This window comes from Eurytemora carolleeae, unplaced genomic scaffold, assembly GCF_000591075.1.
Source record: "Eurytemora carolleeae unplaced genomic scaffold, Eaff_2.0 scaffold978, whole genome shotgun sequence".
NCBI lineage: Eukaryota > Metazoa > Arthropoda > Copepoda > Calanoida > Temoridae > Eurytemora > Eurytemora carolleeae.
The window spans coordinates 105,540-124,054 of record NW_019396868.1 but is presented as its reverse complement, the minus strand read 5'-3'; the positions used below and the strand labels follow the sequence as shown (position 1 = coordinate 124,054).

The following is an 18,515-nucleotide window of genomic DNA, read 5'->3' as shown; positions in this document are numbered from 1 at the left end:
TTTAATTAAAATAGGTTTTTACGATAAAATGTTTTATCAGTTGTAACTGGAAAGAGCTAGAAATTCACTTCTTTGGCAGCATTTTTAATTAAATAATAGTGAAGACGACGTTTTTATTTTTAATGTCTTCACTGTATAATTAAATGTTCGACTATTCAAAATATTGAGTTCAATGGTTTTACTGTGTGTGAAAATACTAGAAGTATAGAATAAAAAATTATATTAGTCATCGAATCATCCAACATTTAAATGTCGTTACTATCGTTACAAAATATTGATTAGTGGGAAACTGTCTTAGTTCAACCTTTATACAGAGTGTAGCAAAAACATATATTACAATTTTAAATCTTAAAATTTTTAAAGTTTTACAATAACTTTCAACTTTTCAAGGAACAACTGTCTTAGTAATTTCAGTGACCCTATTTTAAGGGCGGGTCTGGTTTTCATGGGAAGCAAATTTTCTCAAATTTTGCGCCGAATTGTTTTTTTTTGAAGCAGAATATTAAGTTTTAATATTTTTGAACAAAAGTTGCATGCAACTGAGATATGTTTTTTTGCTAGGGGAACGGAGAAATTTCAGTGGTGTAAAAATTCTCTTGAAGAATTTTAAATCTTTCTGGGAAAAAATACTCACTTTTTCTCAAATAATGTTGTTTTTGCCCCCATCTATTGGTGAAGCAATGATAAACGGACCGCCCCCCTCCATTTCTCTCTCGGTTTGATTAAATAAAAATAATCAAAAAAAAAATACCAGGTGTGCTCAATCTAAAGGATTATGATTATTGCTTTAAGGTATGAGTGACAATACTATGAAAATACAATCACAAAATTTAAATGTTAACATTGTTTTTTTCCCGGAATGATGAAATCTTTGAATTTTGACATTTGCTACTGTTTTGGCCCTGTAAGTTTTCCTTTTTCAATCTCATGCCCAACCACTATAAAATTATGAAAATTTTGAGAAGATAAAAATACAAATTTGTAAATATATAATTTTTTAGGACACTGTCTGGTTCCAGGCGAGCAGTACATTTATTGTTTGATTTGAAATTGATTTTTCTCATAAATATTGATTTAATAAAATAGACAAATATCGATCAATCCCAGCCAGACAAGGTTAGATCATTATAAAATCTAAACTATATACAAATGTGTAAAAAATTAGAAATCTACACTTTAAAAACTATTTTTTCCACAATCACATTTTTTAAATGTAAATTAACTTTTGAAATCAAATTTTTGTTATGTAATTATAAAAACATAGAATTTGATCTAACAAGTAAAGATTATTTGTGTAAAAATATTTATTTGAATTAAGTTCACAAAAGTGTTCATATAACAGATAACAGATGAGCAGGGTTCAGGTTAAATATGAGTAGGGTTCAGGTTATATGGAAGATTAGGGTTCATGTTATATGAAAGATTAGGATTCAGGTTATATGAAAGAGTAGGGTTCAAGGTAGAGATGAGTATGGTTTAGGTTAGAGATGAGTAGGGTTCAGGTTATGTGGAAGAGTAGGGTTCAAGTTAGAAATGAGTATGGTTTAGGTTAGAGATGAGTAGAGTTCATGTTTAATGAAAGAGTAAAGGGTTTGAGGTAAAGATGAGTATGGTTTAGGTTAGAGATGAGTAGGGTTCAGGTTATATGGAAGAGTATAGGTTCAAGGTAGAAATGAGTATGGTTTAGGTTAGAGATGAGTAGGGTTCAGGTTATATGGATGAGTATGGTTTAGGTTAGAGATGAGTAGGGTTCATGTTTTATGGAAGAGTATAGGTTCAAGGTAGAGATGAGTATGGTTTAGGTTAGAGATGAGAAGGGTTCAGGTTTTATAAAAAAGGGTAGAGTTTAAGTTAGAGATGAGTATGGTTTAGGTTAGAGATAAGTAGGGTTCAGGTTATGTGGATGAGTGTGGTTTAGGTTTTAGAGATGAGTCGGGTTCAGGTTTAGGCATAAAATTTTACACTTTTAGATCAAATTTCACACTTTTTAGATCAAATTTTACATGTCTTGGAAACATATCAATTCTTATTCACTGTCAGAAAATATTTTTTTATTGAAAATAAAGTTTTAGATCAGAGTCCATGTAAATCAAATTCTTTTAGATCAGATTCTTTTTAGATAAAAATTTTAATACATCAAATTCCAGAGCATCCAACGTCTCGCTGATTTAAAGAATTACCCACAAAAAATGAGAAAATTTTCATTTACAGATTTGCAAAATGAAACAGGGGCGATATTGTTAAATAATTGTTGAATAAAGGAGCAACTTGCCAACATGTATAGTATTGAACCTCTTTCTTTGTTTTTAAAAATGTTGAAAAAGTGACCTATTAGGATCATCTGTTTCATGGGACTAACGGCGGAATTTCAAATAGGGTTTCCATTTTTCCAAAAAAAGAATTTCCATTTTGGAAATGGAATGATCCGGAAATTTGTTGCGTAAACCGGAATTCCGGGATAATTCCGAATAAAATGGAAACTGTAAAATTTCCAGTTTCCATTTCGTAAACCGGAAATTTTAACACAATATTAGAAAGCAATGTTAAAACATTAAAAGTTAAAATAGTGTACACATCTTTTGTACTGTAGTGTATTGTCTCTGGGCGGTAATGTAAACACAAGACGGATGTAAAAGCCTGACATGGGATCCATCTTTCACATAAAAAAATCAATGAAATATTCTGGTCATAGGAAATTAGTATGTGAATTATCAAAATTATCAAAATTTAATGCTTTTAACCTCTTCGGATACTAAACGAACACTGATGCATCTGTTCTTGTTTACAAATTCCGCCCAAAGAGAACTGGTTTCAATGTGTACACAGAGAATACACGACCGCAATTATCTTTCCTTGCATTAGACCCTTGACCATGACTATTTNAACCTATTGCAGTCAAAACATAAACAAACAAAATGTGAACATAGCAGACGAAACTCTTACAGATTACAGCTTTCTCAGTAGGTATCAGTATACTAAATCAAAGAATTAGTTAAAAAGACGATATCGAATTCGTCACTGAATTCCCATGTTTTTTGGGACACCCTGTACATCTGCTAATACAATCTGATTTGTATCAATCTAATCAGTTGTAGGGTCTATATTTGGTTTAGTCTTAGAACTCGCAAATGAACTCCCAGGTACATCTGTACTAGGAGCTTCTCCGCTTGTAGAAATTGTTTCCTCAGGAGTAGAATGAATTCAACATTCTCGGTGGCTGGCATTGACGGCTTGAAGTCTTTGAATCCCGAAAGAGGAACTAAACTCTGGCCTGGAAGCATAACTTACTACGTGCGTGGTTTGGTAGAAGCGCTTGAAGTCTTGGCACTGTTAGCAAACAGGCATTGCACCTTTTTCACTGTACTCGTAACGTTGTTTTTGAGACTTTAAAATCATAAAATCTCTCTCACAACCAGGGCGAGTTCTCTGATAACCATTGCACAACATTATAATACACGAGTGTTATAGTTTATAAGCTTTATTGAAGAAGGTTATTGCCAACTTCAGATTTCTTATTCTTCATTCAGAGTCTTTTTGGGTCTAAAAGAGAGTTTTGATTGAGTTATGATTGATAGACGACAATCTTATAAATTACTTTTGTTAACTACAGGATGTCCCAAAAAACATATTGGAATTCAGTGACGAATTCGATATCGTCTTTGTTATGATTTAGCATTGTAATACAAAATTTCAAAAGCCATAACATTATTATGTCTGCTAGAGTTTATTTTATGAAAATCAGGGGCGTACCCGGCCCCCCCCCCTACGCGTGCCCCTCTGGGGGGGGGGGGGGACTCATGGGGAGGAGGTTATTTTAATATTACATCTTCCTGAGGCAATTCACAACAATACCCTTCAAAGCTTTGTCTGATCAAGTATTGCATTAAAAATCCATGCTCCCCATTTTGAAAACTGAATATTTTTATTTGTGGTTTCTCTACAAAAGTGACTCGTGCATTTCTTGCTTCAGAAACGATGGAGAATGAAGGTTTCAAAGGAACATCGGACATGCCACTCTATAAATGGAGGGTCACTTGAAATTACGCATGTATTCCATTTAAGTATAATTACATCGTATAGAAAAAATCTCACTTTTAACTAAAAAAAGGTTCATTAAAAAAGCTTTAATCAATACTGCCTTCAGTATAAATAAATATTTGATATCATAATTTATAATACAATATGTATCAATCCTATGAAAATATAGATATTTTTAGAAACGTTTCCATCTACATTTTTCATCCCTTGAAGCTTACACCACAGTATTAAGAGGGATAGCCTGATTTTGCCCCCCCCCCTTGGCAACATTGTGCCCCCCTTAAGAAAATTACATAAATTTAAGTATACATAGTTAAAAAGGTATCAATACTTTTTAAGGGGGGGGCACAATGTTGCCAAGGGGGGGGTCACACAATTTTTTTTCCGGGCTGAATGTGCCTCCACCTACACAAATGCTCTCGTACGCCCCCTATGAAAGAGTAAAAGACTGTAAATATGTGTCTTTAATGTCTCTGCAAGATGAACAGTGAAGACGGAAAAGATTTGATGTTTGTATACAACCGTATGCAGTCAAAACATAAACAAACAAAATCTTAACACAGCAGACGAAACTCTTACAGATTACACCTTTCTCCGTATGTATCACTATACTAAATCAAAGAATTATTTAAAAAGACGATATCGAATTCGTCATTGAATTCCCATGTTTATTGGGACACCCTGTATTAGCGCCGTAATTGCAGCATCTTTTTATAGGTGCGATCCTTAAAGCAGTGAAGGAGAGTATCTGAGAACTAAGGAAGACGACATCTTTGAGATTGTTCTCCGATCTCGAGGAATCTAAACGAGTTTAAAATCCTGGTTTACTTAAGATCATTATATTTATCTCTCGTTGACAAATCTCACCTTAACAGGACAACGTAGCACATGACGTTCCTTAACATTAGCCCTCGTAGATCAGCAGAGATCCAGTTCAGAGGTAGCTGTTGATCGGAGGGGTTAGCGCTTCAGATCATAAGAAGAAGGTAGAGAGATCATCTTCACACATCAAAGATCATCATTAAGGGGAACTACGGTGGTGGAAGACGACCAGACAAGTCTCGACAGGGTTTTCAAAGGGGAAGACGACCTCTGTAAACATCTCACCAGTTTGAGAGAATTCGTCTATCAGATCAATTAGACGGTGCATATGAACAACAGGATGGAGACGATCCTGAATACATATGTTTAAGGTATTTGACTGCATCTGCATAATAATAACTGATGATGGTTAGATTTAAGGTTTTTAGGCTCTGGTTATAGGATTCACAATTATTCATCTGTAGATTTATGAAGATAGTAGAATTGTATGATTGATATTGTAGATGGTGGATTGTAGGTTGGAGAAAATACATTGGTACTAGATCTATTCAACCATTATATTACATAAGTACAAATAATTGAATTGTTAGCTCAAGTCCTTTTGTCATAAATTAAAAGTTGCTTTTAAAGATGTTCATAAACCTCGTTCAAAACTGAGACCAAGAGACTTTGGGACTAATGGGTTCATTCAACCTATTCTCCGTCAGAAAAAGACGATATATAGTTTTTCTATTCTCAATAAGATAAAGAATTTATGTAAAAAAAGCTCATGATTTACATTCTCATGGTTTGACAACGATAAATCAAAATTCTAAGACTGAGCGAAGGTTTCTTTTTTTAGCAATTCCATTTCGTAACCAGATAAGATTGTTGATCAAATCTTGATACGAATGTTAATAATTATTGATATGAATGTTAGGGTTTGATTCAAATGAGCAGAAGTTTTAATTATGGATGTAGTAAACGCCTACTCCATAACAATTTCTTGAAATGTATCTATCCAGGTACTTAACTCAGATTCTCTTGACTATGAATGTCAACACACGGCTACAATCCTGTGAACTATCAACGCCACTAACACTGGGCTCACTGGGCATGATCTCTTCAGCTATTGGTGTCAATAGGGACACTAGCTATAAATCTAGCTCTAAATGTCACTGCAGGGACACAAGCATAACTATCAAAGAAGCTCTTAATCAATCTATACCAAATACCGAGGTATGATTTCAGCCTGTATGTTTCAATGAGGACGCAATTACTCTACACTGTAATCAAAGCAGAGTTTCTATATTAACTAGTTTAATTTCGGTTTATATGTTACAAGTTAAAGTTAATAGACATAATTACAATTCCTACAACTTTATCTATATCACATGATTATGGCAATCATGTTATGTATTACATCACAGTTGAAATCGGCGCAATTAAGATGAACATCATTATTTATCCCATGATTTAAGCTTATCATGCTACGTATTTAATCGAAACATAGTTTCAAGGAATAACTGCTGCAACGATTAATTGCTCAAAAAACTTGTGGAATTATCTGCTCTGATAGCTCAATATTTGAACTTTACTATGACATAGAAATAATATCTCTTCCTTTACTTTAATGAAATTTCAATGACGAGAAATTGATTTCACTAGCTATCTTGTTAAGTTTTCGAATTATTTTGGTTCTTCCCGTAGTAGATTTTATTTTGTGTTTTAAGAAGAAAGATCTTAATGGTCTAGAAAGTATTTTCAAGCAAATCAATTAATTGTCTGATGTCTCCTAGTCGTTTTTAAATCTATATTTATATTTTGTGTTAATCCATTAATTGGGCTCGCGGATAAATCCCTCTTTCGCTAAAATTTTGCATTTGTTTTTAAAAATTCTGTATGTTTTGCAAAATATTTGTTTTTTGCATAATTTCCATTTTTCGCAAAATTTTTGCAGAATTTCCATTTTTCGCAAAATTTTTGCAAAAATTTTGCATTTTTTTACGAAATTTTTGCATTTTCTATTTTGCATTTTATTACAAAACAAATTGAAGCAAAATTTTGCAAAAAAACTCAAATTTTCCCATTAAATGCAAGCGAATGAAATGCAAAAATGTAGCAAAATGGTCGCGAAAAAGTTGCGAAAATTCTTCAAAAAAGACTAAATTTTGAGAATACAAGACTCATTTTCAGAGAGGGATTTATCTGCGAGCCCAATTAATGGAAATTGTTCATGAGTTCATTGTCAGCAGCAGAGATATTGAATATAGAAACATTTAATGAGCTAAACTTCCTTGCAACAAACTAGAAATATCAGACAGAATTAAAAAAAAGCCGAGACTACTTCTAATAAAATTATTTTGAAAATATCAAAAATAAATGTTGGAGTGTTGTTTCCCACTTGGGGTTTTCGGGGTCCTGGAATCCCCCTTCCCCCCCCCCCCCCCAGTGGGAGGGTCCCGGGGATCCAAGAATCCTAAAGTGGGAAAAATTGGAATGCTGTAATACTATTAAATAATATTGTACAAGTTCGTAATTATCTTTTATAAAACCCTTTTGAAATTTAAAATATAAATTGTTAAAAATTATATGCAAATATAATTTCATATATTTTTTTTCTATACCATACTTAAAAGGCTGACTATCCGTCCTGTCAAACTTCCAAATTCACAAAAAAAAATCTTTGAGTCTGAAATTGTTAATGGAATTTAAAAAATATTTTTTGTTAAAAATCTAATTCAGTTTAAATTTTACTATATTTTGAATTTAATGGTATTTTAAATTATAATTTTAAAAAATAATAAACATTTCCTGTTTCAGGTCCTTTTCGATGTACATAACCAATGCAAACCAGAATTATATTGTTAATTTAATTTATTAAAAATATTTCCCATGAGACGCTAGGATGGCCATTTTATGTACAGGGTGTCCCAAAAAACATGGGAATTCAGTGACGAATTCGATATCGTCTTTTTAAATAATTCTTTGATTTAGTATACCTAATGAGAAAGCTGTAATCTGTAAGAGTTTCGTCTGCTATGTTTACAATTTGTTTGTTTATGTTTTGACTGCATACGGTTGTACTTAGTAAAACAAGAAAATTGCAGTATACAAACAGAGTAAACTTGTCCGTCTTCACTGTTCATCGTGCGGAGACATTATAGACACATCTTTACAGTCTTTTACTGTTTTCATAAAATAAACTCTAGCAGACATAATAATATTATTGCTTTTGAAATTAGGTATTACAATGCTAATTCATAACAAAGACGATATCGAATTCCTCACTGAATTCCCATGTTTTTTGGGACACCCTGTATTACTATTAATGTGTGGTATTCAAGAGTATCCAATTCATGAATCCATCCTTACCATTCCTATCCAGATTGGATCAACAATCAAATGCAACAAGTATCCAATTCATGAATCCATTCTCAAAATTTGTATCCAAGGTTATAACTTTTACTCATTTGAATCAAACCCTAAAATTCGTATAAATCCTTACCATTCCTATCCAGTGGATCAATAATTAAATCCAACCTGTATCCATATCATGAATCCATTCTCAATATTTGTATCCAAGGTTATAACTTTTACTCATTTGAATCAAACCCTAAAATTCGTTTAAATCCTTACCATTCCATCCAGTGGATCAATAATCAAATCCAACCTGTATCCTTATCATGGATCCATCCTCAATATTTGTATCCAAGATAACTTTTACTCATTTGAATCAAACCCTTATATTCGTATCAATCCTTAACATTCGTATCCAGATTGGATCAACAATCAAATCCAACCTGTATCCTAATTCCTAATCATGAATCCATCCTCAGTTTTAATCAAACTTAACATTTTTATCCATACTTCTTAACATTGTATCAAGATTAGATCAAAAATCCATCATCAACATCCTTATCCAGGATTATAACTTTTGCTTATTTGAATCCATCCTTAACATACGTATCCAGGTTGGATCAACAATCAATCCAACATGTAGATCCTAATCGATCCATCCTCAACATTTGTATCCAAGATTATAACTTTTACCCATTTGAATCAAACCATAACATTCGTATCAATACTTCTTAACATTTGTATCAAGATTAGATCAACAATCCATCCTTCTGCTTATTGGATTCCAAATATGGATTTCAGTTTTTTAGGCCCCATCGGATGCTGAGGAGGGTGAGATCACCCTTTTAAAGAAAAAAATGTTAAGCCCCCCTTGAACAAAATCCTGAAAACGTCCCGAAAACGTCCCTGCCCCCTATTCTATCTACGCGCCTGAAAAGAAAAAAAACATATATTCTATTATTATAAAGGTTTCTGCAGCTTCTTTTCTAATAAGCACGGGTCTTCCACAGGTTAGTGTTCGAAGAAAATTATATTTTTAAAAATTAATATCATAATTCTAAACTAATGATTTAGTTTACAAACTTTTTGATTTTTAAGTTTAAAATTATTGATTTATCCCTGTTTAAGAATCAGCTGACAGCCCCCGGCCTCCTTTAAACAGTACACTGTATTGAATTATCGGGCCGCAGTTGCTATCTTACTATGGCTCAAGACACAGATGAACCCCCCGGGACTTCGCGATTATTTCGCATATTTGTGATATTCATGCTTGTCAGCAAGTGCACAGGGCTGCCGGCCAAAGTGACGAATTTGTCTGTAGTGCGCTATGATCGGGATGGCATGGCCGAAATTGAATTTGAGTTTATTAGTGATTTTGATCTGAAGCTCAAAACCTTGGAATTCGCTGTCAACCTCATCAAGGAAAATTAAATTTATAAAATCTCCATTTTTTGTTAGATTCTTGGTAATTGGACCCTTCCACCGGCCATGCCCCCCCCCCCNTAGTATTAATTTCTTTACTTCCCTTTCTTCAACTGCTAACTTATTTTTGGACTTTATAATTTTTGCAGTTTTGTAATAATATTTCTTTATTTAAGACTATTTACGCCACAATCAGGGCTGGGGAGTGGTAAGGTTTTACCTTTTCTAAATTAAAGTTTATTTTTGATTTCTTATTATTAAATTTGATGAATTCAGTGTACCCCGCCTTTTCTTGCTCAAACTTTTGTCAACATCTCCGAGTATACGCATGATGTGACGCATTTGTACGCAGACATACCAACCTCTAACCTGACGCAATTAAACCGAACCTTTACTATCTGCGTCAGAGTAAACTCTATGGACTGGACACGGGAGGGAAAACTTTATTTCCCGGCTGAAAACAGTAATTTTTATTTCCTGCCTGGGTTCGATGGTTCAGATGGATTCGAAAGTGGTTCAGATGGGTTCGAAAGGGGTTCAGATGGTTTCGATGAAGACAAAAAAGATGAAGTTATTACCTCGAGTGAATCAGAGCTAGGTAGGAGGATTTTTTTTAAAAACCCATACATTGACAATTTTTCATGAAAAGTTAAAATCTTCAGCATTTGTCCATTTTTTATTTTTCATCATTTTTCTCTTATAATTCTTTCCCAGTAGGCTTTTTTTATCAAAGAAAATTAATAAACATAAAATACCACGTCCATTTTGATCTAAATATTTATCTTACAAGTTCTTTTAAATTAACATTTTTTGATTTTATCAGATCAAGGGAAAATATAGTAATGTTTTCCGGAAGCAAATGGAAAGGGGCGCGCAGCGTCTATAATTATGTACTTTAAAATTGAACATAAACTTTAGAACAATATGCTAAATATTAATTTATGATAAGAAATTTTTCTGCAACAATTAGTCTTCAGCAATTTACCGTCACAAAAGTTCATAAAAAAAATAGAAACCTCCATGTCTGATTCACAACTTTTGTCCGAACTAGAAAAACTTGCTTATTTTATTTTATTACGAGCTTTCTTCAAAAGTGAAATGCAGATTTACACTTCAGAGAGATTAAACACTTCTAAGGAAAACGACGATATCTTCCTTATTATATCTCAGACAACGGTTAAACAATATCCTTGTATATCGGTCATTATACATTCCACATTCCACATTATACATTATACATTCCACATTATTCATTATACATTATACATTCCACATTCCACATTATCATTATACATTATACAGTATACATTATACATTGTACATTATACATTCCACATTATACATTATACATTATACATTATACATTATACATTATACATTATACATTATACATTATACATTATACATTATACATTATACATTATACATTATACATTATACATTATACATTATACATTATACATTATACATTATACATTATTTCTTGAAATTACTGTCAATTTATCAACTGATGTGGTTAAAAATTTAATGCTGTACTGAAGATTAATGAAGTTGCTTTCTTTGACATTTGGAAAGAATTGTTTAATTTGTATTTCCGCAACCATTTTTTATACAAATGCCCAGGGGTATAGTTTCAAGAATAAAAGGGGGAAGATGGGGATGGGTGGGGGGGATGGTTAATACTCGGGGAAAAGTGAAAATATTGACTTATGATATTTTTTCATCCTTTGATATTTTTTACCCAAAAATTCATTTATTTTCCCCAATTTAACAAATAAAATAAAACTGATGAATTATTTTAAATTTTGGGGAAATATGATTTTTAAATAGGTGAGGGATTTTTTTTTCAAGGAATTGCAGGCAAAATAAAACCTTAAACATGATTTAAAAACGTTAATCAAACATCTATGTATTGTAGATATGATTATGTATTTGTAGATATGATCTATGTATTGTAGATATGATCTATGTATTGTAGATATGATTTTTCCCAATTTAACAAATAAAATAAAACTGATGAATTATTTTAAATTTTGGGGAAATATGATTTTTAAATAGGTGAGGGATTTTTTTCAAGGAATTGCAGGCAACATAAAACCTTAAATATGATCTAAAAACGTTAATCAAACATCTATGTATTGTATATATGATTATGTATTTGTAGATATTATCTATGTATTGTAGATATGATCTATGTATTGTAGATATGATATATGTATTGTAGATATGATCTATGTATCTGATGATCTATGTATTGTAGATATGATCTATGTATTGTAGATATGATCTATGTATTGTAGATATGATCTATGTATTGTTTAAATAGTCGAATTAGTTAAAATTACTTAATTTCATGTGTATTTGGGTTTAAACAAATTGTTGTGTACTTCTTTAACCATGAGCTCAATTTTAATATTGCTTATGCTTCGAGCAGAGAAATAAACATATTGTCAAAGAAAATGTCCTTGATTTGTTCAAGTAATATATTGTCAAATTTGTCTTGAGGTCTGAGACTGCATAATATGCCTGGCCTAGCTTTTAGTAATACATAAAAGCACGAAATTTCAGTATTTTGTTGCATTAATACTTATTTGGGGGGCGGGCGAGGGGGGGTCGGCTCAGCCCCATAACAACCCCGGCCCCTGCCAAAACTTCAGGTCCCATTCAATGCACTGGGGTCATGGTGGGGGAATATGTTGCTTAAAATAATAATTTATGCCTGACTCCCCATCCACTGTATAGAGTTGCCTAAATAGCTTTGCATAAAGCTATTCTCTCAATGATTAAAGGGCAGTAGGGCTTGGGAGGGGGGTGGGGGTGGTAGCGTAAACTTTTCTTAATCGATCAAACTTTAAAATATTACAGATTTTTTTCGCGTGCAATATTTCAATTATCCCCCCCCCATCCCCCTTGGAAAATATCAAAAGCCGCCCCTGGGGTTTTAGTAAAAAATAATACATATATAGTTTTCCCTTATTTTAATGAAATTAAAAATTATTACTAAATACCATTGAACCATAAAATTAAATTATAGTAAAATTATATTTTTGCGTAACTCACTTTATGTAATCTTTATATTGAAATATAAATAGATGAATATCTGTAAAAAGTTCACAAATTCTAGGAATTCCAATATTTTTATTTCGAAGCTGAATATAAATTTCATTTTTTTCCATTGACTAATTTCTCAGACTTGCCTAGATCTTAATTGGTTTAGGGGGGTGGTTAGTAAGAGCTAGAAAATTGATAAAATAGTTTATTATTGCATTTCGATTCTTATTAAATGTAAATTTCATTATTTTTGTTTTGTACATATACACTTACNCCAGCGTTGCCCAGGGTACTCTATAGTTACTCCCGCCGTTTGGCTCCAGATTTGAGCAATTTTCCCCTATAATAGTGGACCTACTCAACTTAAAACATTCGCGTTGGTCGTTTAAAATTAAAGGCAAATCGGTCCAGAGGTTCCTGAGTTATGATCAGACAAACAAACAGACAAACAGAGATTACAACTTTATATATATAAGATACATTTATAGTTACGAGTATATACCACTGCTTAATATATGCACTAAATAATAAAAGTAGCGTGAACTTATTTCACAAAATACTTAACTTAGAATAGGTATAATTGTTGTAAACTTGTTCTTAATTAAATCATGTTTATTGTTATAGTTATTATTGTTTTTGTTGTTGTATATAGTTATTTTATTATAACCAATAGGTTGTAATTTTTTAGTGACAATTTACATTCTTCATTCTAATAAACAAGACTTTATCCTTTATGCAGAACTTAGTGTCCGGATCTTTTACGTAGTGTTTACTTTTCGGATCCGAATCTATCTACTGTCCGGATACGGCTTTCTATCTAGTGCTTAGTGCCCGGATCCGGATCCTTTACGTAGTGTTTAGTTTCCGGATCTGGCTCACTACCTAGTGCGTAGTGCCCGGATCCGGATCCTTAACGTAGTGTTTAGTTTCCGGATCTGGCCCTCTATCTAGTGCTTAATGCCCGGATCCGGATCCTTTACGTAGTGTTTTAGTGACCGGTGATTCATTTCCCCCCAAGGATTCGTATCCGCAACATAATATAATGGTTCCTAACTTCATGCTTTTAAGATTTTCATTTTCATATTTTTTAGAAAATAATTGTAAAAAAATTATGTAAATGCCCATGCCCCACCCCATGGCTAATATTGAATATTGGTCTGGTTAATTGATCAATGTTGGATAAGAATATTATTTACTAGATTTCCTAAAGAAAACTTTCTTGTGCTAACACGAAATCCAAACTATTGGCTACAAACAGGGGTATATACCCCCCCCTTCCAAAGTTTTGATGTTTGTTATGGTATTTGTGTAAATATTAAATACTACTTACATTTTGAGTTCTTATTTATAATGTAATCTCCGTTTGTTTGTTTGTATGTCCGATCGTAACATAACCCCTGGACCGATTTGTCTCAAATTTTGATTCTGGAACTCGGTAGAACCACGGGGATGTTCTTACCTAGGGTTTAAAGTACTTATTTACAAAGGTTGACTATTATAAAGGAAACTTTGTTTCAAGGCAAAGCTGGGTTCCCATGCTAGTATTTAATATTTTATTACAAAATATAACAATCTAGTTGAGAATTTAATTTAGGAGGGTTGAGGGGGGTGAAGGGTTGTTCACCAACTTTTTACAAGTGAAATCCTCCGTTTTATTCATTTTTTTATTTTACTTTTTTATTTCCTTTCAGATAATTGTTTTTTTATTTTTGTGAAATCCTCCTTTTTTAATTTTTTTGATTTTGATTTTTTTATTTCCCTTAAAATAATTGTATATTTTTATTTTTGATTTTAAGTATCCAAGGAACCTGTATGGATGTGTCCACCTATGCACCAAACCAGTTTCCCCCCCCCCCTGTATCTGATCATTCCTCATGTTGTCTAACTTTGGAATTTACAGGGCAAAATATGAACTTAGTCCTTGAATTTGATTGCTCTACATTAAAGATAAATTTCAAATTAATTTTTTAAAATTTATTTTTACAAAGAAAATTAGACACTGTATTTTTTGGGGGGTCATTGTAGTCAAAAAGGAAACCTAGCGTTTCTTTACTTCATACTTCATACTTCTTGCTATTGTTTATATTCACTCTGGATTTTTTTTTCACGTTGAAAGTTGTTTCTCCTTATTTTTTGTCATCCTTTTCATCAGACATTTTTTGTTCATGTTTCAATTAAAATATTTTTTTTTTTGGAAAATTATCAGTTTTTATTTCTTGTCCATTTTTATTTACCTTTTTGGCGTATTGCAGTAAATGTAGAAATTAAACTACTAAATTCTCCTTGATTACTCTGTTGTTCTCTATCCAGACAGAAAACTAAATCATGACGTAAGTAGACCTTGTATCTCGTAACAATTCTCCTTCCTTAAATTTCGTTTCCCTCATCCCCCCCCTCCTTTAAATCTAGCCCCTCCCCCCACCTTTTTCTTTTAGGTTAAACTTTTCTTACAGACCCCACCTCCCCACCTATTTCCCTTCTCATTGTCCTACTTAATAATCCTCCTTTCTTTTCATCATTATAACTTTTCTTCCCCCTTCCCCTCCTCTAAACTTCTGCTCTTTTTGCTGCTTCTCCCCCTTTCTATATTTTTTTTACTATTATAATTTTAATATCTAATAACCTTGGTTTGTAAAAAATACTTTTTAATTTTGCACTTTATCTATGTAGTTCAACTGCGTCTCATATTCTTTTTTAATCTAGTCCAGGCATACATGAAACACTGTTAAATTGTCATCAAACTTTGATGTTAAATTATGGAAAAAGAAAATCTGATATAATTGTTTTTGCTATTATTTCCAACTGTACAAAAGGTTTGTTACAGAAAGATTATCAGCAAAAAGCTAAGATAGATATTTGAAAATTGGATTTTTCTTCTTCTCAAATATACTGATGTTTCCTAAAAAAAATTATTTTAAATCTGTAGGAGATAATGCCTGAAAGTTCTATTTTGGCAAACAAAATTTACTTATTAAAACTTGCATTGGGAAAATTTTTACAGAAAATGTATCCCTTTGTCAGATTTTTGTAAATTCCCCCCCCCCCCCATAGAATTCATCCAAATTTCTCTTATTAATTTTTACTCTTGAATTATCACTTTCTCGACGCGTCTTTAACTCAATTTCCCTTTCAGTTTTATTTCACTTTCATTACAGTTAACTAATTTGTTATTTTGTTGTTTTAAGATTTGCACACGTTGATAAAATTATTATTTAATAATAAAACTCTTGAACTTGATGCCTTATCCTTCATGTCAGCTCTAATCTTATACTATAGGTGATCCTTTGTATCAAATATCCATATACCAAGCTGATAGCAGACATGTCCTGAATAAAACATGACGCTGCATTTATTGAAAATATTTCAAAGATTTTCTATTTTTCGCGCAGATTTTTCCTTCTTTGTAATACATTATTCTTTGCATTTTCTTTTGAATTTTATTTAATTGATCTTTTTCATTTTCAAAGAGGAAAGGAATGAAAAGAATATTATATTAAGTTTTAGAAAATATTTTTCTTTTATCAACTTTGTTCAACTGCAAACAAACATGTATGTTAGAGATGGGGTTAACACTGAGATACAAGAATTAGTTATGTCCTTAAGAGCCAAACAGACTGAAGTCATACTTTTTCATCTAAAGCAAACCACCGTTTTTGTTTTCAATTTGTTTTAATACAATATACATGAAATTAAGTACTGACCCCGAAGTTTTCCTATTAAATGTATTTCTATTATTTACAATATTTATAGTGCTTGGCATCTATTTTGTTGAGAAATCAGGTTTAAGTTAGATCACATCAAACAAACCCGTAATAAAGTTTCAAAAACTATTTTATCTTCACTGCCAGAAACTGTTATAAATTGTTGTAATTATAAATATCCATTTTTACATGTATTTCTTAGGCTTAATATTTAACATAATTTGATTCGATTTTTGAATTTCATCAAATAAAGATTTTGTTTATATTTTAATTCATGCAATTTTTAAAAAGAAATAATAATAAAATAGTTTTATTTCTAAATGTTAGAATTGAATGTCACGCATTCTCTCTCAAGTTGGATCAAGAGAAGGGAGAAATATAATTAATTAGTTAAGAGAAATAGAACAATTAATCTAAATCATTATTAATGCCTGTGTTCTGACGAAGCTTTAAAGAGAACCACAACAAAATGTCCTACCACAACCTTAACCAATTTAAACCCTCATAAATTCACTAAATATATCATTATTATTAAATCATTAATGTAAATATCTTGTTTTTAGACCTTGTAAACTGAAATTTTCTAATCCTTATATTGTTGCAACATATTTTACAACATATTTCATACTTAGATTTTTTGATCTTAAAAGAATTCATATTTTGAAATATCAGATGTCCATGACATTGGGTTGCAAAGATATAGAGATTACAAAATCAGATTTTGTGGCAAAGACTCAACAAAGTTTTGGTTAACACGTATTTAAAGTTTTTTCTTTTAAATGATATTGAAATTTGATTAAATTCTACTGTTAGAACAATGCCTTTCAAGTTAAAAGTATTTCTGACTTTTTTATTCGGACAAATTAAATACCTTCTCCATGTTAAAGGAATTGAGTCTTTGTAACAAAATCAAATATTTAAACCCCAATATCTTTAGAACCCAATGTTGTAAACCTTTGATATTTCAAACTCTGATTATTTGATTTAACAGAATTCATAGTTTGAAATATCTAAGGTCTACAACATTTGGTTCCAAAGATATAGTGATTAGAAAATCAGAGTTTGTGGCAAAGACTCAATTCCTTTGTATTCGCATTTAAAAAGAAAATTACATTAAACCTAGTGTACACTGTACAGTGTACAATGTACAATGACATGTTTATTCTCTATAGACCCCGTTGTGAAAATAATCTTCAAACTACTTAAAACAAGTTTATTATTCCAAAAAGAATATTTTATTTTATTCCATAATACTCTCTTCAATTAATTTAGTTGTTAAACTCAAATTTAAACTTGAAAATGTTTGTGAATTTGCATGTTAATGTCCAATTATTCACAAGGTCACTGATTAGCAATAATAAAGTTATCGTCGATTTCTATCTTGTAAAGGGTTAAATTCTGACAGTTTCCTTCGTTGTTTCTGCAGCTTTAGGTAAAAAATCATTTACCAATGATCAGACAAAGGTTAAAGGGTCGGTTCGGTTGTGTTTTTGGTTTGCCAGAAATGGATGTTCACTTTAAATTACGTCTACACTCTACAGTTCATGTAAACAAAGAATTTGTTTACAGTTTCACCGATAAACAAGTTTAGTTGGTATTTCATTGGTCAAAGCTTAATAAAAGATTATCCAATTAAAGAGTAGTCAGACTCAATCAATCTTACATTGACCAAAGCATTGGTGATGAGAACATATATAATAATTAACTATATTAAATAAACAATAAAAATTGTTCTGAACTTATTTCAAAAAGATGTGTAAAAATATATATTTTAGCAATATAACAACTCCATTTATAATTTCCCAGCTCTGCTTTTTAACCCTTCTCATTTTCCTGCAATCTGTTAATCCTTCTCTTCGTGTTTTAAACGGAAATGGTCTTTGGAAATAAAACTTGTTTTTAGTTTTTTTCTTCTTCATATTATCATAGGTTTTAAATGCCGGCCAAATGTTACGATTGTATTGTTCAGATTTTAGTAAAAATTTGTAGATTTTACATTTTGCATTTACAATCTTTTATCTAAATTGGCAAATTAATGAGATTGGTAGGTACTTCTCTTGTAGATTTTACTTTTTGCATTTACAATCTTTTATCTAAATTGGCAAATTAATGAGATTGGTAGGTACTTCTCTTGTAGATTTT

General features: G+C 31.5%; 1 protein-coding gene across 1 annotated transcript; it reads left to right on the top strand.

Annotated features, from left to right (window-relative positions):
- Window positions 1-9,373: 9,373 nt before the first annotated feature.
- Window positions 9,374-10,219, top strand: LOC111709559 (uncharacterized; the record flags this gene model as incomplete). The annotated part of the gene is given in 2 exon segments (XM_023483287.1): window positions 9,374-9,621; window positions 9,898-10,219. Coding segments are annotated over 2 exon segments (541 nt in total), but the record flags the coding sequence as incomplete, so codon positions are not given.
- Between the last annotated feature and the right edge of the window lie 8,296 nt (window positions 10,220-18,515).